This window comes from Leuciscus leuciscus (assembly GCF_965113295.1).
Source record: "Leuciscus leuciscus genome assembly, chromosome: 17".
Lineage (NCBI taxonomy): Eukaryota > Metazoa > Chordata > Actinopteri > Cypriniformes > Leuciscidae > Leuciscus > Leuciscus leuciscus.
The window spans coordinates 33,921,050-33,943,766 of NC_138741.1; the positions used below are offsets into that span (position 1 = coordinate 33,921,050).

The 22,717-nt window shown below is 40.2% G+C and overlaps 1 protein-coding gene across 1 annotated transcript in view; it reads left to right on the plus strand.

Moving 5' to 3' along the window:
* The window catches only part of aqr (aquarius intron-binding spliceosomal factor), a 74,400-nt gene that overhangs the window by 47,859 nt on the left and 3,824 nt on the right, over nt 1-22,717 (plus strand). Inside the window, exons 28-34 of the mRNA XM_082143404.1 lie at nt 456-527; nt 1,468-1,655; nt 2,582-2,753; nt 9,342-9,512; nt 14,961-15,046; nt 16,630-16,795; nt 17,709-17,822. Coding sequence (XP_081999530.1) covers nt 456-527; nt 1,468-1,655; nt 2,582-2,753; nt 9,342-9,512; nt 14,961-15,046; nt 16,630-16,795; nt 17,709-17,822 — 969 coding nt within the window. The remainder of the gene's footprint in view (nt 1-455; nt 528-1,467; nt 1,656-2,581; nt 2,754-9,341; nt 9,513-14,960; nt 15,047-16,629; nt 16,796-17,708; nt 17,823-22,717) is intronic.

A 22,717-nucleotide genomic window follows, 5' to 3' on the forward strand; every position in this document is an offset into this window, starting at 1 on the left:
TTTCTTGGCCGCCACAGAGTGCGTGTTAAAGCAGACCTAAAGCCTTGAAATATGACATACTGCCCTAACCAAACCCAAATATTGAACACTTTTTCACAGTACCATTCTTTTTTTTTATAGACCCTTGAACTTGGCAAATAGGACACTGGCGTATTGTGCCATCAGCTCATTTCGTGGCATGGTTTCTCCGCCGCCACAGAGGGTGTGTAAAATAGGACATTGAGCCTTGTATTAGAGGTACTACCCTAAGGAAAGCCACATTTTGAGCAAATAGATCTCTATTAATTCATGTGCGTCCTTGCTCTCGTTTTCTTCATAGCAAAATGGCAGTGACACATAAAGGAAATAAGTTATAGTATATATAGATCTAGAAACTGTAATGCGTAAGCATGCAAACAATTCACTTCACATTAATGGTTGCTGCCTTAACACTGACTCACGTGATCTTTCTCCAGTACGATAACATCCTGATGGAGGAGGCAGCTCAGATCCTGGAGATCGAGACCTTCATCCCTCTACTGCTACAGGTACCACACTCTCTTGCTTCAAATACTGTTTGTTTGTGTTTATTATTATTATATAGTTATATAATGTTCAGATTAGAGGAACCTTCATTTCAACCACACAGCCATCGCATCAAATTAAATTCTAAAGGATTAATGCAAAAGTTATGCAACCAAAAATGTTTGTTTGAAGATTCTATATCTCTAAGCTCCTCCTTTCCAAGAGCCTGCTGTGCTCTGATTGGTCAGATGGCCCAGTCTGTTGTGATTGGTCTACTTTGCTCTGATTGGTCAGACGGCCCATTCTGTTGTGATTGGTCTACTCTGCTCTGATTGGTCAGACGGCCCATTCTGTTGTGATTGGTCTACTCTGCTCTGATTGGTCAGACGGCCCAGTTTGTTGTGATTGGTCTACTCTGCTCTGATTGGTCAGATGGCCCATTCTGTTGTGATTGGTCTACTCTGCTCTGATTGGTCAGATGGCCCAGTCTGTTGTGATTGGTCTACTCTGCTCTGATTGGTCAGACGGCTCATTCTGTTGTGATTGGTCTACTCTGCTCTGATTGGTCAGACGGCCCATTCTGTTGTGATTGGTCTACTCTGCTCTGATTGGTCAGATGGCCCAGTCTGTTGTGATTGGTCTACTCTGCTCTGATTGGTCAGAAGGCCCGCAGGCAGCCAATGAAGACTACAGGCTGACATTGTGATTATGTTAAATTGTTACAAAGATATATCACAGGCAGTTCAGAATTGCTTCTTTCTTTTAGGAGACCATTTTTTTTTATTTGTAGTGCACTTTGATCTTTAAAACTTTGCAGACATTTTACATTCACAAACCGTTATATTACGCAAAAAGCATTATGGGGGCACTTTATTGCAAAAATAAAATATACTGAACATCTTGTTAGAAATGATCATGTTTTCCACACTAAATTTCACAATGTTCTGCCCTTGTGTCACACAGAACCCAGAGGACGGCTACAGTCGACTCAAGCGCTGGATTATGATTGGTGATCATCATCAGTTGCCTCCTGTCATCAAGAACATGGCCTTTCAGAAATATTCCAACATGGAGCAGTCGCTTTTCACCCGGTTCGTGCGTCTGGGTGTGCCCACCGTAGACCTGGACGCCCAGGGCAGAGCGCGGGCCAGGTCAGTCCGAGGGGTTTCTGAATCTCTCCACCAAACAATCACTCATGTTGTTATTGTGTTAACCAATACTATTAGAAATAATTTTCTCTAATTGAAATAAAGCTGAATAAAATATAAATATTAAATGTAAAGTTTAAACTTTGAAATGTTGCTTTGCCAAGTAACTGAAGCAAAATAAGCTGATGTACTAAAATGACTAAAACTAATGCTTTATTACTTTATTATTCAACATTTTGATAAATATAAATAATACTATCTAATAATAGTATGTAAATAATACTAAAATAACTTGAAAATGTTTCTTCTTGTAGACCACATTCTAGTGAGCAGCAACACACAGAAAATACACATATTTGGTAAAATAGCAAATTTGGTAAATTTTTTTTATTATTATATTAAACTATTTCTTATTATTACTAGTAGGATTTTGATGGAATTTTATGTTTACATGAATTTCTCTCAACTCGTCCGCCGTCTTGATGTTTTCTTTTTACACTGCACTGCAGATGATCCTGAATTATTTTTTTTCTTTTGTTGTTGTTCATTTTAACTTGGCATCCAAAGCACATTATCTTAGAAGGCAACATGATGCTGTCTTCCTCTCTGGTGTGCAACTACGATGCCTTATCATACTGTTTAGTTAGATGTTATCATGCTGTTTAGTTAGATGTTAACATACTGTTTAGTTAGATGTTATCATGCTGTTTAGTTAGATGTTAACATACTGTTTAGTTAGATGTTATCATGCTGTTTAGTTAGATGTTATCATGCTGTTTAGTTAGACGTTAAACATGTTATCATGCTGTTTAGTGAACATGTTATCATGCTGTTTAGTTAGACGCTCACTAGGTTTCAGAGCGACTGTGCTGTCCTCAGATCCACTTGTTCATCTGAAGTGTCCTATTTTGCCTCTCTCTCTCTGGCAGTCTGTGTAACCTGTATAACTGGCGCTATAAGCAACTGGGGAACCTCCCTCATGTTCAGCTCCAGCCCGAGTTCCAGTCACCCAACCCCGGATTCACATACGACTTCCAGCTCGTGAACGTGGAGGACTTCAACGGCGTGGGTGAATCAGAACCCAACCCATACTTCTATCAGGTGAGCGTGTTATATGACACACACATGGAGCCTTTCTTTCTCCCCTGAACCATCATAAACCAGTCATTTCCAGCACGTCTCAAAAATCATCCTTCATTCTGTGGAGGACGTGAACATTTTTATCTTAAAAACAAACAAATAATAATTTCACACTTTTTTCATCATTTGTAAATGACAGAAAAAAAGTTACGCTCTTTTTATTTAATATATTTTATTAGAGATTTTAACACTTTAATTCATAATGCATAATAAAAGTATTATTTTTATGCTTTGTAATGCACCATGTATGATCTCATAAATAATTGTAACCACTTTTATGATGCATTATAATACTTTAGAAAGTATAATACATTAAAATGCATCACAAACAACCAATTTCAGATGTAAAAATCTATATTTTCAAATTTCAAATATTGTAATGCAGTTTAACTTTAGTTACAATTATTTATGAAAAGATATAATGCGCTATTATGTACATTTATGAATACATTTATCAGACATTATACATAAAGGGTTTAAGTGAAGTGCTGCCAAAATTTCTTTGACGTTTAATTAAACTCTTGGTGGCGTGTTTTGACTGTCAGTGTCGGTCTCGTGAAGTTGATCATCTACAACAGGTAAACCTGGGTCAGCTGGGCTGACAATATCGATTTCTCGATTTTAATCTATCTTGATTTTGATGAACCGAGATCTTTTAGCCTCTGCTGTTTTCAGTTGACGCGTGAATAAAACTGAAGATTATTTGTAGCGCTTCTGTCATCCAATAATCACTGGGTGCTTTGTTGCATATGATATGAAACAAAGTCTCAGCTTTCAAAATCTAAAAAAATTATACTGTATTACATATTTTTTTGCTTATCTTCATTATTTAATGAAGAATAAATCTGTCATGAAGACACATTATTGTTACAACCACCATTTAAATGTTAATATTTCAACAATGAATAGAAGTAGAAATTTAATTATCTTATGTGCAGTTTAAATGTTTATGTTTTTATTTCAGTGCTTATTATTAAATAAATCAGTTTAATTGATTAATAAATCAGCTAAATGAAAACTTTAGTTTCGGTTAAAAAAAAAGTTGTTTCTATGCATCACTAGTTTTTCTCTAAAAATGTAACAATTTCTGAAAAATAAAATTGATATTCACACCATAAACAGCTAAATGGGTTGTTTTAACTCTTTTTGTTTAGATCAATCGATTATTGAATAATGTAACATTTTTATGGTAGATGTACGGTAGATGTATGGATGTTTATGGTAGATGGTAGATTTTATGGTAAATGTACAATTGACAGTTTGGGTTTAGAACAAGAGAAAAAAAGAAGAAATATATGTAGATTAAAGGCAAAAATAGCAAAAGTTTATTTGAAGGCATGGAATCAAGTTTCAATATGACCGTCATGTACAAAACTCAACCGGGACATAAAAAAGGCATATAGTTGAAGAAACACCTTGAAAAAAGGGCTAGGCATGACTTTCACGACATGGATTTTTTTAGTGAATCCCGGCAGATTTATGTTGAAGCTCATTGTTCCTAAGTGACGAGCGTACGGCATGCGGTGTGTGTGTGTCACATGAGTCCGGCTATGTGCCCCTGCTACTGTTTACTAGGATCCTGGAGAGAATTGTCCTCATTACAGTATCCATGCCAACACACACACACACACACGCGCGCGCGCACATCTAATGGGCCGTATGAATTAGCCTCTCACAGAGCAATAAGAAAGCCATTGTTTGCGCAGTCAGTGCTTGCAGCCGCTGAAGGAGCATCTCTTATTAGTAAGCTTGTTCCCTTATTAGTGTCCTACTGGAGCTGTTGCCTTCTCAGCAGTGGCCTTTTAAAGTTCAGAGATCTTCCTAGACACTGATATGCATGTACTCGTAAATATGATTGTAATATATAAAAAAAGTAATCAGGACAAATTTGAACAAAACTGAATGTTCAAAAAAAAATTTGATAGATTATTAGATAGAAATGAGGTCAATTTGATAGAAATTAGGTCAAGAGAATAGTTCAATTTTATATCATTTCACTTTATTTTTAGGGTTATTGGTAATACTTCATGAGTGGAAAAGTTTTTTGATAATTTAAATAATAAAAATAAAACATTATGACGTTAAACACTATGACATTATATAATGATCAACAGATTATTAGTTAACCTAGAAAGAAATATGTTTACATACGTTCCTGTGTGGGTTTTCCAGCTTTAGTATGTAGTATTCACATGTGTTTCTAGAAAATACTCAAGCTTAGGCACTTCGACTTCAGAAAGTATAACTAATTATAAAAAAATTATTTGAATAGGATGTAAATAAAGAGCTAAAACTAGTCCTCGTTTACTGCACATGATCTGGTGAGCTTTATGTAATGTTTATAATGTAATATAGTCATTTAAATCTTTTCAAACAAAAACATTTTTTTTATTGCATATAAGATTGTAAACACATTCAGACTTTGTATCTGAACGTTTCCTAGTGTGCACACGCTGAACATGCATGTTCTCCTGTGTTAATCAAGTACTAATCGGATGTCCAATTGCCCATCAGCCACTGGGCTCAATGTGAAGCCATAGATGGATACAGTGGGACCACTCATGGGTTATTGTGTGTCTTTACACTGCAGTGGAATGAGCTCAGGCTGTGTTTCCTCATGCTCCAGGCGTCTTTAATTGGTTTATGGTGCAACATTGACCTGCTGTCCTTTAAAAGAGCATGTGATTCCTGAAGCAGCTCACTCCGATAATCAATGATGTTAACCATGATCAGTCAGTCTTGTCTGTTTAACGTTCTTGCTTTCTCTTTTTGTGTGTGTGAAATAACGCCCAGATCAACTCTAAACCTATTCTGTCGTCATTTGCCCTCACCCTCATATCAACATTATAAACAAATCAAATAAAACATTTATTGAAAGCATTGTAAATGTTAAATCTTAACCCTTGTAAAGCCTGACATATGAAATAATTTAATATTTTTTTAACCAGCCTGGCACTTCTCCTCTGACCTCTGGCATCAACAAAACATTTCCCCCCACAGAACTGCCACTTACTGGATATCTTCTGGATCCGTTTCGGGCCGTTCTCTGTAAATCCTAGAGATGGTTGTGTGTGAAAATCACAGTAGATCAGCAGTTTCTGAAATATGTCTGGCACCAACAACCAAGTCACTTATATCACCTTTCTTCCTCATTCTGATGCTCAGTTTGCCATGTGATTGGCTGATTAGATATTTGTGTTAAAGTGCATATGAATTAGCCTGGAAATCCAGACCCAAATCTGAAAGATTAATGGTCTGGCGTAGACTAATGAAAATCGTCCAGCTCGAGGGGCGGCACCAAGCATTAGGGATCGACCGATATGGATTTTATTTGTGCCGATACCGATTTTTTTTTCATCCGCCTTAGCCGATGACCGATACGGGCTGCCGATTTTCTTGGGCCGATATTTAGAGCCGATCCTGCTTTTGCTCACTCAATTTACATCATAAAAATGACACAATGATAACAAATGTTACAAGTCTCAATTAAAAAAAGTTACATAAAAAAAAACAATATTTGACAAATATTAAAAACGTGAGGTAGAACAAGTAAAAAAAAAAAAGTTCAGTGCTGAAAATACTGAAAATAAATATTTAAGCATAAATAAAAATTACACTATTGCACACAGTAGCAACAAGCAAGCAGCATAATAAAGTGCAAACTGTACTATACTTAATTTTAAAAGTAACCAACTATTTACAACCTAGTCCATTTTAAACAAAACAAAAACGATTAAACCAAATAGATTCTCAGTTTATTATGAATTAGGGACTGTTCACATATCGCGTCTAAAAACGTGTGGTAAGCACGGCCGCGCCGCTTTCTCCTTTCTACAAGCGCTTGCACTCCCGTGGCGTCTGTCGTTGCTATGCAACCACGAACTGCGCTCTCCATGATGACGAGGAAGTAAGGATTAATTTATTTCTAGCCTTTTACGACTACATATATTTATGGAGATGAGAAATAAAAACCCGCCCTGTCCAGCTATGATCAGCTGTTCGGCCGAGCTTTCGATGTTGTCATGGAAAGGTCAGTTGTTTTTTGTCACATGATCTGCGTGCGCTTGCGGCATTCTGAAAAGTTTAGATGTTTTCATCTCACCACGGCATAGTAGCGCCTGGACAAACGAGCGCGCTGCATCGCATGCGTGTCGCAACCGCGTCGCTTCTTTTATGAGCACACGTCCAAACCTCAGCCAGGTGGTCGTTGAATAAAACTCCCACAAACATCACGGAATCACGGAACAACGTCGGCATTATTTAATCCTATGACCAGTGTTCGTAACAGCTGCCGTATGCATGTGGATAGCCTCAAACTTAGCTATTTGCAGCTCCCTAAACACAATGACAAGCAGTTTAATAGATGAGGCATTCGCGTTTTCCATTTGGACCCACAAACTTGCTTAGCTATAGTTGCACGCACATATAGAGCAACGTGTTTCCACTTTCAAAGATGCTTTGAAAGTTTAAACCTTACCGTTGTCTTGAAGAGGCTTCCAGCACTCTGCTAGTGTGGGAGGAGCAGTGCATGGGCTGCACGTGAACTGCAGCGTCTCCAGCAACACAGAGCTAGCTGCCTGCGGACGCTTGTCTGTAAATAATGCCGGGAAAAAACTATCGGCGAACGCAACAGCCGCGTATGCCGATACACATAAAACCCGCAAATATCGGCCCGATATATCGGTTGATCACTACCAAGCATGCATTTGAAAATCTCACTGCACGCAATTGGATAACACTACGACCAATCACAATAAGCCCCATACGCTTAGCTACCAGCGGAGCTAACTGGTAGATTAGACTCTTGCCGTATCCGGTCGGCAAAACAGCAAAAACGTCTTTCTTGCAAAGGAAGGATTCGAGCTGCGTCTTCTGTTCCTCTTTTAGATAAAAAGCCAAGTCTAACTCGTTCATTGTAGCGGCCAAAGCTGTTTCAAACAACTGGTGTTCATCCATAGCCATCTTGCAATGTTTACTAATGACTTCGACGTCACCGCGCTGTCGTCATCTGTTTAGCTCGCCTCTGGCCCGCCTATATCAGATAACCCGATGTGATTGGTGCAGCTCGGATACAAGGGCATATTTAATGAGCATCATTACTTGACGCCAGAGTAACTCGCTGAGCAAATTCAACTTGTGCTCTCACAAGAACTCTGGATTTCCAGGGTACATATGAACAGGTGTATCTAACAAAGTTGCTTGTGAATGTAATCTGATATAGTGAGAATATACAGCTCAAACTCCAGGGGGAAAAAGCACCATTTTTATTCAGAGCCCCAAACTGAGCAAAAATATGCAATTTGGTAGCCTGGCAAGCCAGACCTACATCAAGATGTTAGGTCTGGCAACTCACCATAGACACGGCTCAATCCGAGGGGCGGGAGAAACGGCTGTCTTTCAAATTCCCTCTGCACGCAATAGGACAGCGCTACAACCAACCAGAGCGTTTTCTCAACAGCGGAGCTAACGTTAGTCGATAGATTCAACTTTTTGAATCTGGCCGGCAAAACTACGAACACATCTTCCTTTTTTAAGAATGACTTAAATGCCGTTCTTAGCTCTTTTCTCAAAGAAAAACTCCAAGTCCTCCAGAGTCGCGGCCAAAGCCGATTCGAAAGACTGTTCTCCAGCAGCCGCCATTCTTTGTTTTCAAGTAGCAGGGAACCGTCGCAACTATGTCGTCATTATGATAAGCCCGCCCCGCCTACTCTATACACGATGTGATTGGCCTGACCCAATTTAGGTTTTTCCAGCTCGAAAGTCAATGGAGAGTTGCTAGACTACCTTGGATGCAAAATACATTTTGCTGCCGCTAGGGTGCGTCTAGATTTCTAGGCTACCAATTTGGTGCAGATGCTGATATTTATATGGCCAAAAAGTAAGAGGAAAATCTGATGCTTGTAATATAAACCAATGAGATCTTTATAACTGTATAAAATATACTTGCATAAAATGATGTAAATATCAGTCGTCACTCTATATCTGCCAATAATTATGAGTAAGATGATATTTAGTTTTATGATCAAAGCTCTGCAGTTTTAAAACATAAAATACAATGATGATTGAGAGATGAACAAATAAACCTTCCTCAAAAGCCTGATGATTGTATTTGAGACTCACATTTGAACATGATTTTTTGAAAAAATTAATATAAAAAAAGTTAATCTTTGTTGCTTCAATCCAGTAAAAGTTCATCTTGAACTATCACTAACAATATCAAAGTTATTCTTGCGTTTCCTTGATAAATCCGGGCAGATTTGACACAAACACATGTGAAGCTTGAGCAGAAGGAGGATGTTTTTACAATTATACTGAAAAACTTATACTTGATAAAAGAGTCTAAACTATCAGTCAGAGACCGAAGGACTGGAGGAGATCGAGTGCGACAGGTTTTCAGCAAAGTTTTGATCATGTTAGTAATTTGCGTTTCAAGTATGATCCAGTAGGCTTGATAAGGTTGAGATGGCATTATTAACTGTATAGTGAGAGATGTTGAATCCATGTAACCTGTGTGTGTGTGTGTGTGTGTGTGTGTGTTTGTCTTTGTAGAATCTGGCAGAGGCCGAGTATTCAGTGGCGCTGTTCATGTACATGCGTTTGCTGGGATATCCTGCTGATCGCATCAGCATACTGACCACCTACAACGGCCAGAAGCATCTGATACGAGACGTCATCAACCAGAGATGTGCCAACAACTCATTCTTCGGGCAGCCCAATAAAGTAAGACCAACTGATATGAGGACTTCCTTCATGTTTTACCTTCAGAAGTGTGTGTTTCACCTTCGAGACCATCATACGGGCAGAAGCTTCTGCGTGTCCGAGTGAACTGCAGTGGGAATTGCTGCATTTGATTAATGTGTGTGCACAGCTTGTCCTGTATCACGCTGTCCTGTGCTCTAAATGACTTTTTTTCTGCCCTGTATTCACTATTTTCCCTCTTTTGCAGTAGTGGACAGGTTTGCTTTAGCTTGTTCTTCATTGTGATTGGCAGACAGACTCACTAAAGCGTGTCCTGCTGGCTGGTGTTTGGTCGAAGTGTTGCTAACAGTCTGTCAGAATTGTACAACAGTGCAAATTGATCCTGCAGTGGTTTATATCAGCCGTTTCATTAAAGACACGAGAGAGCAACAAACCAAATAAATAAACCAATGCAGTTTGCACAGACATTTCGTTTATGAGCTTTCAAGACCGCAAAAGAATCTCATTGCCTTTGGGAGACATAGTAGAAAATTCAATTTAAAGGAAAGTCATCATTTACTCACCCGTATGACCTTCTTATGTGGAACACGAAGGGAAGAATTTAAAGGCACAAAATATCCAAAAGAACACTAGCACAGTGTTATATATTTTGTTCAGTTGTGTGCTTACATTGTCCAAATTTTAGCCGCTGTAACGGACCGTGTCATTGCTTCGCCTGTCAGTGACGTCATAATGTGACGTTACCCTTGATTTCCAGTTTTACTTCTTACTTCCTAAAATGAACTGCATGCCATTTAGCAACACAAGCCATCCAGCATTTATTAATATGATATTGTAATATCGATCTGGCTTTACTGCAGTGTGCAACTAGTGTCTCATAGCAGCCGCCGAGCGAACGCACGGAGTAACGTTATAACATAACTTTAAACACACATTAAAATGTATCTTTTATGATTGTTTTGACCATGTAAAACATTGCTGCGTTACTCCACAATTTTCCCACAACTCCACAACCTAGCGTTTTGGCGCTGTGGTGTGAGATGGCTCTGGCTCAGCTCAAGAGAAGCACGATCTTCTCTTCCGCCTTAATAACACCAGTTACTGCGAGAAATAAACATGAATGAGCATCTGAAAGTGTGTTAAAAGATCGAGTACAACTTAACGAAATCCGTATCATGTGACATGGAATCTCTCAATCTGTGTTTCAACCGTGGAAAGACGTCAGTAAAACAGCTTGTAAACAATGTCATGTAACGTCACATTTACATCAGAAAAAAACATATCTAGTGACCATAAACTCGTCAGTCAACTAGAACAATTAACTCGAGAGGAGCATTTTGCTAAATAGATGCACCATATTACATATTCAATATCATTTTTAATGTTCTTCAATATTTAATGCATGTTTGAATAAATCTGGCAAGTTTTTATGACAGCCACCATTTAAATGTTTATATTTCATATTACTTTATTATTCTAAAAATAAATAAGTGTAATTTAAGTGTTTGTATACAAATCAGTTAATTTACCTTTAATATTATAGTAGGCTAATGAAGCCTATAGGCTACAACTGACTCCCTTAGTTTACAGCATGAGTTAAGAGATTTGTTTTCCTTGAGAAAATTTGCCATGTATTATACCTGACATCCAAAATAATCAACATTGAATCCAATCGGAAACAAAATCGAATCAAATTGTGACAATCTGTCAATACTCAGCCATATAAACAACATAACGAAAGAAGATGAAGCGGTCGATTACAGCATATAAGACTAATGAAAACATCAACGTAAAGAGTCTCACGTCTGGTCCTCTCTCCACTCATGCACGCCGTCATCAAGCTATGCCTTTATTGTTTTGAGTAAGCGAACTCTAGTGGTGAAACTTACACACTCTGCCTTTAACAGTGTCTAACCTGCTCTTTTTCACACAGTGGAAGTGAATGGGGCCATCAAAGTAGTCCATGATACACATGATTTGTGCATTACATTCAAAGTCTTCTGAAGTGATTTGACGCTTAATATACAGTAATATTATCAGTTTGACACAATTGGATGAGGAAAAATACTTGAACTAAATTGTGCAGGATAATGACGTTATTCGTTTGAACTACATTGAATCAACACTGAACTGACTTACAACAGCTTATTTTGACCTGCAATTACCATTACTTGATTAATATATTTCGTGGATCCCTAGTAGTGACACATGAGAGTGAGAAAATGAAGCTAGAATTGTCTTATTTGTCTATCCCTTTAAGATGTGTTTTGATAATCATCGGTGGCCGTCTCTCCTGAAGAGAGCAGCAGAATCAGTCTGATAGCATGTGTGTAAAGGACTGTATTTGCATGCAGGGGTTATCTGGACGCTCTGGGTGCGGATGAGATCAGCCCAGTCCCTCATTAGCATTTAACATTTCTTCAGTACAGAAATGGGCCACTCTCACTTGAGTATGCACATCATGTATTGAGCGGGCAAAGAGCACGTGTCCACATTCCCCGAGACTCGCTGATAAATTTCACATTGGACACCATCTGCTGAGAGGCAGCGCTCTAGCAGCCGAGACCGAGGAGAGCAGAATTATAATGAGACACCAGCCTAATTTAACACTCAGCCACAGGAAATGAAATACAACACTTGTCACTGCTATCAGATGTCATGACCAGACCCAGATTTGGTTCACATCTCAACTGCTAGATTCTGAGTTATTTTCTCTATATAAATACATTTGTCTTGACTTGATTTTTCCAACTTTAAGAAACAAGTCAAAATATGCAGTGTAACAAATTAAAGAATGTAATAGAAATATTGTCATGGGAATTACTCTCTTACTCTTGTGTTCTCCGAAGTGTCGTCCTGCTGATTTGATCCCTTTCTGAGATACACACACACACATGTTCTCTCCTTTGACGCGTCATGGTTCCCGGTCTGTGTGCATCCTCGAACCGCCCCACTGCAGGAAAGGTGGTTTAGGGCCGAAAAGATCAGTTCAACTCCGGCCCTAAAAACGTGCTGGTCTCAAACAGAACGGGGCGAAGAAATGCTGCCATTGAGCAATCTAATAACATTGCACCATATGGCTCTTTATATCTAAATATATAAAACTATGCATGCGAGAGAGACCCAGTGAGTGAATCAACACTTTCAGTTTCAATTTATCTCAGAAAAGACAGATAATAGTACCGTCACTTTAGTTCGCTAGAATCACTCCCGGTTAGTCTCTCTGTTTATCCTGAGGTTTACCGCAGTCCGCCGGATCCAGGCCGCATCCGGATCTGATGAAGGACCTGCGCCTGGACACGGCGACAACGCAGTCCTGAAGTGTCAGCTAGTCTCTCCCCTGTGAAGGCCTCCTTCCCTTCCCTTTACCTCTGTACAGATAAAACGTTGTCAAAAGGATTCCAGTTCACATGGATATACGGAAACGTCCTAAAAATCCTGTATTATGCTGCCGGACAAGTAATTTGGCGATGTCAATTTGTAAAGAAAGACAACGCGGCTGCGCACAAATGTATTCAAACGCGCATACTAGGGCTGTACGATTAATCGCAATAAAACCGCACGCGATTTGGCGAAGGCTGCGATTATCTTATGCGCAGCTTGTCAGTGGAGTGCGGCTGATTGGTAGTAAATACTGCCCCATCTGAACGCCAGAGGGCGCTCTCACGCAAACACGCTAAATATGCCCCGCCGCAGAAGTACAATAACAGCGCATCGTTCCAGGAAATCCCTATCGCTGTAGCTGAATAAACAGAAGATTGAAACGCTTTGATTAAACATGACTTATACACTCACCTAAAGGATTATTAGGAACACCATACTAATACTGTGTTTGACCCCCTTTCGCCTTCAGAACTGCCTTAATTCTACGTGGCATTGATTCAACAAGGTGCTGAAAGCATTCTTTAGAAATGTTGGCCCATATTGATAGGATAGCATCTTGCAGTTGATGGAGATTTGTGGGATGCACATCCAGGGCACGAAGCTCCCGTTCCACCACATCCCAAAGATGCTCTATTGGGTTGAGATCTGGTGACTGTGGGGGCCATTTTAGTACAGTGAACTCATTGTCATGTTCAAGAAACCAATTTGTTACAAAAGCAAAAACCAAAAGCAGCGTTTACAGAGCCGATCATCAATGACAAGCTGCGCATAACAAATAATCGCAGCCTTTGCGATTTCAAAATCGCGATAAGCCTAATCGATTTAAGTGCGATTACATGTAAATTGCGATTAATCGTGCAGCCCTAGCTGCGTATTAAACACGTAATACGCATGTGCACGCCGTCAGCGTTTTCACAGATTCGCGTTTAAGTTTGCATGGAGATGATAAAGTTTTTCAAAAAAATTCTAAACTTGCTCCTTGGAATCTGTTTCAAAGTGTTTTGTTCTCGAGCCCCAAACACTGTCGTGTAAATGAACGGCCTGAACACATTAAAAGTTTTCTGTTTTCAGTTAAAAAGGTGTCGTGTTAGCGGCCCCTGAGTTAATAACTAATGATCTTTGCAATGGAAGTGAATCAATCAAAAACTAACTTTAGCTGGACTATAACTTTATTCTGGAGCTGCTGTAAAACCAAAACAATCTCTGTTACTTTAATGTCATATTATCACTGTAAAGCTGCTTTCAAACAATCTATATTGTTAAAAGTGCTGTATAAATGAAGGTGACTTGACTTGAACAGCAGAACAGTGCTGCACTGCCAGCACAAACACCGGGGGTTTATTTAGACTTGCTATAGTCACGTAAACGACACATAGCAGTGTCATGTCAGTGTTTGTTCCTCCACTCTGTGGAAACACACGGCTGGTTTGCGACAGGCTCCAGTTAGGCTCTGACTCCAGAATGCGAACCGTTCTAGTGGAAAAGGGCTATCAGATGTGCGTGAGAGTTTAGATCTGATTTGCGCTTCAACCGGATGAGTTGACAGTCCATGACTTCAGGAATCTGGTCACACAGCTGTGTGCAAACCTTCATTAAGTGCCAGTCCTGATGTCTGCCAACCAGGACACCGTCTTCAATTCAAATAAACCCTCATTAAACGGGAGAAAGAGATACTCAGGGTTCCCATGGGTCCTTGAAATCCTTGAAAGTTTGTGAATCTGAAAAAAAAATTCAAGGCCCTGGAAAGTGTTTGGAAACAAACATAATAGATACAAGTCCTTGAAAGTGTTGCTTATTTTGTGCAAGAAGTTTTTGCATAGTATCATAAAATCCCTTCAAAATTCATTATATTACATTGCTTTTCCTGAAAAAAAAGGAAGTTACATCTCAAGGCTTCAGTCACTTTTGACCGCGATGGAGCCAAGTGTGACCCCTAAATGAAGAGGAACAGAAGGTTAGGTCCTTGAATCTGAGGGTATTGGACCTGGAAAGTCCTTGAAAGGACCTTGAATTTGAGGTTAACCGAGGTGTGGGAACCCTGGATACTCAGATGACCTGTTTTTAAATCTGTCTGATGTGTTGTAGGTGACAACGGTGGACAGGTTTCAGGGTCAACAGAACGATTACATCATTCTCTCACTGGTCCGCACTAAAGCCGTAGGACATTTGAGGTGAGCACTTTCTATTTCATGCATGTTTAAAGGTGTAGTTTAAAGTAACAATGAATTGCTTTAAAATGACAAACATGACAATGTAGTTGTAATGTTACAAAACAAATCACTTTTTAAATAGACCTAGACATATTCAAAACCATTTTTTCTGTTTAAATTATTAGCTACACTAACAATGTAATTACACATTAATTACTAATTCCTAAATGCAACTTTTAAATTTGAGAAAAAATTGTGATTTATTTTTATTGATTTTATTTGTAAGTTTTGCTCTAGCTCTCTATATGAGAGATCTGTACCTGACCCAACCCGACCAGTATCACTTCTCACCCGTACCCAGCGTGCATTCATATTCTTTTATATTACCGAGACAGACCCGATAAAATTAGACTCAAGTCCGACCTGACGGCAATTTTTTCCAAACCCCGAGCCGAATAAACAGCCTGGAGACAGATCTGGTCCTGCTGCTCCGTTCATTTACATTATTTACATCATTTATTAATACTTAATATTATTGCCTGCCTGCCTGCCATGTGATTTCTGAATTCAGCGTTCAACTGTGAGCAGTGGATTGGAAAAATAAGCTTGATAAGAATTAAGAATAAGCTTGAAAAAATGTAACCTAAAGCCTAAACTAAAACTAAAACCATAAAAGTAACCATTTTCTTTACTGTAATTTAGGGCTGTTAAACGCATTAACGCATGCAATTTTTACAATTGTTATTTTATTATTGTAAATTATTATTTTAGCGCATTAAAAATATTTAATGCAATTAACGCAACTTCAGTTTTTTCCGTCATCCTTTGGTTTCGCTACAGTAGATGTTCATGCTATCATTTATTCAACTGCTATTAAACTTTATTTATTTATTTTTACGTAAATCTGTACTGGGGCTCGGTCTTAAATTAGTTAAAGTCTTAAATGAACGTAAAGAGTTGTGAGGACCTCGGATATGTGTCAGATCCACGCCATGCTTCAGGTCTTAAAGTGACAGCATCCTAATAAACCTGCTGGTATCTGTCATTAATCTTAATCAAACAACAAAATAAAAGCAGAAGAATCACTCTTTGCTCTCGACTGAATAACTTGTGTTGCTTTAATAAGGATGAACCTATATTCAATGTATAACTTAAGCAGTGAAGACTGTGATATGTGTTTCTGTATATATTCTACCTGTTAGATCAAATATTTAAAATAACTATCTTTGTAATTCGGAGATTAACTGTGAAATTATTACAATATAAAAATATATAAAAAACGTTAATGTTATGTGCGATTACAGAAAAATGTGTACGGAAAAGTTAACTGAAATATAAAATAAATGAAAAAACAACAACTTATTTAGCTAGTTGCCAAGGCAACATCTCATTTTTTAGTTTATCTTAAAGTATTATATAATCTAAAACTAATGAATGAAAATTATGTTGACGTAATAAAAATGACACAAACCTTTATAGCTTTAAAATGAAAATAAAAACATGTAAAAAATAAAATCTAATTCAAAATGACACTAAAGACTGATGGCCATATTTGGGAGGCGAGGAGTTGTGTTCCCTCACACATGTTCCCTCTCTCTCCGCAGAGACGTGCGGCGTCTGGTCGTGGCCATGTCTCGTGCGAGACTCGGCCTCTACATATTCGCTCGGGTGTCTCTGTTCCAGAACTGCTATGAGCTGACGCCAGCCTTCAGCCAGCTGACCTCTCGACCCCTGCAGCTGCACATCCGGCCCCGGGAATACTACAGCTCTGTGAGGACACACACACCACTGCACCTCTCCACACTGCCTTCTGTAGCATTTTTGGAAATAGTTTAATAAATGAGTGCTTTAGCTCTTTGTTAAAGCGTTGTAAGCCATGAACCAAACCATCCAGCTACGAGTTAGACATTTATTTGATGCAAAAAAATTATTTGGAACTCAGATAAAATGACGAAGGTACAAAACTGTGCACTTAACCGCTTTAGTGAGGGAATGAAGCATTGCACATGACATAATCAAATTAAAAACAGTGGAGAAAAATAAAACTATTCATTTGAAAATGTTGGTCATATCTATAGAAACGAATGCATGTTTGCTTAGTCAGAAGAGAGGCATCCAGATATATGTGAGGATCCAGGTTTTTCCAGGTTTTGTTTGTAAAGTGCAGTGAATGATCATATTGAGGCCACGTTCAGCCGCTGTGAACATCGTGTGCTCCACTGCAGCTTTATCACACGAGTAGCTGAGTCCACATGTGGAGACACATTTATTTCAGTCTTTGTTTCATCACATCTATGTCACTAGGTTTGAATTATATCAGTCAGTTTTCTCTCTGTCACTCTCTCTCAGGGAAAAAAAAAAATATATATATATGTGTGTGTGTTGGTGGATTGTTTGTAATTTCAACCTTGTGACTGAGGAAAAGAGAATTTTCCTGGAAAAATGTGCTGAAGTCTCTCTCTCTCCCCCCCCCCCCCTCTCCTCTCCCCCCCCCCCCCCCCCCCCACCCTCTCCTCTCCCCCCCACCCTCCCCTCTCTCTCTCTCTCTCTCTCTCTCTCCCCCCTCCCCTCCCTCTCTCTCTCTCTCTCTCTCTCTCCCTCTCTCTTTCTCTCCCCCCTCTCTCTCTCTCTCTTTCTGCCCCCCCCCCCCCACCCCACCCTCTCTCCTCTGATTTCCATCTAGACGGAGGACCGTTCGTCTCAGCCTGATCAGGTGGTCAAGGATATGCCAGAGATGGCTAACCTGGTTTACAACATGTACATGCACATGATTCAGAGCACGCAGCAGCACAGACAAGTAAGTGTGCTCGTACTTAAAGAGATATTTCTCATGTGTAAAACAGGCCTGATGTTTCCATGAATAGTGCATAAACTTGACTTTTTTTTTAAAGGGCCCCTATTATGCTATTTTAAAGTTTCCTAATGTTGTTGTGGAGTCTCCTACAACATGTTTACATGCATCAAAGGTCAAAAAACTGTTTAATTTCCTCATAATATACATTTGCACATCACCACATTTTCAATGATTCTCAAACGACTCGTCAGATGAATCAATCTCTCTAAATCCCGCCTTTCCGCAAGCTACTCTGCTCTGATTGGCCAGACAGCTCAGTCTGTTGTGATTGGCCTACCGTGTACAGCGTGCGCGTCAAAAACAAAACCGCCCATTGCCATAACAATGTCAGCTGTCATGAGGCTTCCTACACCGTAAACTAAACACAGTAACGAACAATGATGTCGATTTGACCATATCAATACAAGCGCGAGTCCGATGATGAAACACTGGAAGAACTAGTTATTCAACCCGAACCTCCATCGCAAGGACGACTCGAGCAGGACTCAGTATTTCTCAGTGAAACACTGTTTGAGGTACATTATGAGATGTTGCAACTGTAACTCCTCACCATAAGCATTAACAAGTGCATGTCCATCAACAAACCCATTATTTTACTTGTACTAATTTATTTACAGAGTATTTTTGTAATATATTGTGGTGAACACGTGGAAACTGTATCAATAACAGTGCATGTATGCCATGTATACATTAGCTGAGCTCTAGAGTGAATGATCTGATGTAACATAAACGTTAGTAAAACAAATATGTCCTCAAAGTAGTGAGAACGACAGACGATCTGCATTAATATACACAGTTTTAGGTAACAGTGGTCCACAACTGATTAGCAGAAGTATTTCAGTAAGACAGTGATAACGTGAGTTAGCCAGTTAGCAGGAGACCTATACAATATAAAACTCAAAACGAAGTATTTTGAACACCATCTTTCAAGAGCAGGCGGTTTGCGAATCCTGCATTGAACGCCGAGATTTGAGAAGCAGTCGTCAGTGAAATAAAGGGAACACAGCAAAAGTTTAGGATTATACTGCTGTGATATCATGGTAAAGATTAACTTTAACCACTGATTCTGCATGCTCGTCCTTGGGCAGTGAAAAAGAAACTGGCTTTACCTTCACATTGTAGAGCACAGCGTCTTCTCGATATGATGCTGTCCAGTGTCCACAGGAATCAGCTGCAGGTTTGAGGTTCAAGTTTTCCCTGGTGTCTGCGCTCGCAGTAAGTGGGCGGGCAATATGCTAATGTTTCGTCTTGACGTCACAACGAAACGGCTTATGACTCGTTTGAAAAACGATTCATTTAATTGACTCAGAGCCGACTCTTACTTTTGAAAGACAATAACTTTATATACGGTGCACTTTCAGATTTAAAACTTTGCTGGATGTTTTCATTCACTTAGAGCTGTGTTACACACTACATGAAAGGTCATTTTCAAAAATCCATAATAGGGGCGATAAAGACACAACTGACTCGTCCCCAAGTCTTACTTGCCACCCAACCGGAGTCTGACGGGACCCAACGCTCAGTTTGGTTTCGGCCCTGTTGGGTCAGTTTTGACGGGACCCAACACTCGCCCCGTTGGGTCAGTTTTGACGGGACCCAACACTCGCCCCCTAGGGTCAGTTTTGACGGGACCCAACACTCGCCCCCGTTGGGTCAGTTTTGACGGGACCCAACACTCGCCCCCGTTGGGTCAGTTTTGACGGGATCCAACACTCGCCCCGTTGGGTCAGTTTTGACGGGACCCAACACTCGCCCCGTTGGGTCAGTTTAGACGGGACCCAACACTCGCCCCGTTGGGTCAGTTTTGATGGGACCCAACACTCGCCCCGTTGGGTCAGTTTTGTGTTCATGAGCGCAGCACTGATTTGTGTACCAGGGTAATCACTGTCAGAGATTTGCGTTTCCATTCATCCCAACCGCCTTTTTGTTCAGACCAATTGTATAACATACTAATAATATAATAATAAACTTTATTTTATATAGCGCCTATAAATGTTACTACTCAAAGCACTTTACACAGACAAGGATACAATGAAAAGGTAACAAGTAAATGCATAAATGATCATTTATTAGGTTTATCATGTTACAAAACTGTATCTGTTTTGACAACTTCTATTATTTTAATCATAGTTTTACAGTTTAGTTTGTTACCATTGACACAGATTTTGTTTCTAAAGAACGTTGCTACCATAGACTGTAAAAAAAGATGGACGACGCCCCTGCACAGTAGCGATCTCGGGACCAGACCTGCGCGGTAGCGATCTCGGGACCAGACCTGCGCAGTAGCGATCTCGTGACCAGACCTGCACAGTAGCGATCTCGGGACCAGACCTGCGCAGTAGCGATCTCGTGACCAGACCTGCACAGTAGCGATCTCGGGACCAGACCTGCGCAGTAGCGATCTCGTGACCAGACCTGCACAGTTGCGATCTCGGGACCAGACCTGCACAGTAGCGATTTCGGGACCAGACCTGCGCGGTAGCGATCTCGTGACCAGACCTGCGCAGTAGCGATCTCGTGACCAGACCTGCACGGTAGCGATCTCGGGACCAGACCTGCGCGGTAGCGATCTCGTGACCAGACCTGCGCAGTAGCGATTTCGGGACCAGACCTGCGCGGTAGCGATCTCGTGACCAGACCTGCGCAGTAGCGATCTCGGGACCAGACCTGCGCAGTAGCGATCTCGGGACCAGACCTGCGCAGTAGCGATCTCGTGACCAGACCTGCGCAGTAGCGATCTCGGGACCAGACCTGCGCAGTAGCGATCTCGGGACCAGACCTGCGCAGTAGCGAGCAGGAAGTAAAGCCACGAAATCAACGCCCCGCCCTCACTCTCGCAGAATGCACTCTCCCTGCACTTTTTTAAGTGGCCTATGTCTGCTCCGTTCCTCCGTTCTGCTCCAATTTTGATGTCTGTTGATTGCAGTACGACAAGAGGCTTGTTAAAATAAAGTAAATACAATCTCCTCAGTCCTCCAAAGATCCCGAAAAAAAGTCTGTTGGTGCTTCAGTGACTACTTCGCCCAGAGAAGCTGTCAATCACAGCTGTCAATCATGACGTTACACCACCGTTTTTATAGCATCAAATAACTAACTAAAAACAAGCTTATTTTTGAAACAGACACTTGAACTTACATCAGCGTGATAAAAACAACAGCAAATGACAGAAACCAGCTTTGGAAAAAAGATATTTGAAGTGTAATTTAATTGTTTAGTTGGTCTCACCTGAATAACACGGGGAGGCGGGGCTTATGACCTATACTAGGATCATTCATGGGGGGGCGATCGAGACGTTTTGGCTTCACTTTTCAGGGCTTGTGCGGCACGCTTGGTTGCTACATAATAGAGCCCGACCGATATATCGGCGGGCCGATATTAGGCATTTTCCAAACTATCGGTATCAGCATTTATAATGGCCTATAAATGAATTAGAGGTGGGCATAGATAAATTTTTTTAATCTAGATTAATCTAGATTAATTTTGAAATTAATCTAGATTAATCTAGATTAATTTTGAAATTAATCTAGATTAAAATGGCTCATTTGAATTCTGCCGAAGGCATTCAGAATATGTGTGCTACCCAAATAATGACTATAAAAGTAAGTCTTTGAGAACGGGTTTCTCAAGCCAGGTGGCGCATTAGACCAGGGGCTCATCTCCTGTTTCCAAAATGCATCACAAACTGCTTGAGAAAGCTGTTCTACTCATAGACTGTAAAAGGTTACTGTTACCGTCCGTAGGCAACATTAGGTAGGCCTATGTTATTATCAACTACTATAGGCTATCAATTAGGGATGGGCGATATGGCCTAAAATCTATATTGTGATATACATTGCAGCCTCTTGCGATAACGATATACAGTATATTATAATAAAACCATTTCAGAACAGATTACACAGACCCATGCTAAACTGCTAAATGTTTTTTTTTTAAAGGGTGTATGTAGTTTTGAGAACATATATTGTGCAAAACTGTAAGTATACAACATCATTTTGCAGATAAATAAAATTTAAGTACACTAGCTGCAGAGACTTAAGCAGGTCTAATGTTTATTATGGCTTGGAGCTTATGAAACCCCAAATTTAAAATTAGAATATTGTCTAACTGATGTCTTTTCAGTTAAAAAGAAACACAACAATGATTCTTAAAATCGAGATTATGTGCTACACCACTAAGATATATTGGAATGGGAATAATATGCGCGCGCTGGTATTCAGTGATATCATGTTTCGTTTTGAATTTGAGGTGGTAGAACGGATTAGTCAGCCCGGTATCACCCCAAAACGTCATATACTGACGCGTCTTGACCATGCGTCAACATACGACGAAAAGGGTACCCCTTTAACGTCAATATGAGACGCAGACAGAAGCGCACCAGCAGCGCCTCCTAGCGGTACCATAACGCATACCTAAACCTACCCATAACCCGAATCGTCACACATGGACGTTAGGGGGTACCCTTTTCGTCGTATGTTGACGCATGGTCAAGACGCGTCAGTATATGACGTTTTGGGGTGAGACTGTGTTAGATTAGTCGTGTGTTAACTTACCGAACTGTTACCCCACACACTCTGTATTGCTGCTGCTCGTCTGACGGCTTAAACCCGAACCAAGTCCAAATAATGGATGTTGCACCGATCTTTTTCACCAGCTTTCACGTTCAGCCGTGTTTACTTAAGATGACGACGAATATGCGTTGCAGCCGGTTTACCTCGCGGCCGCGGGTAGATTGCGTCATCATAGCTTGTGTAGTATAGAGCCATCTCCCAACCCAACTTGGAGAATAGATTAACGGCGATATTTTTTTTATCGCGCGATAAGAGTCTCGCGTTAACGCA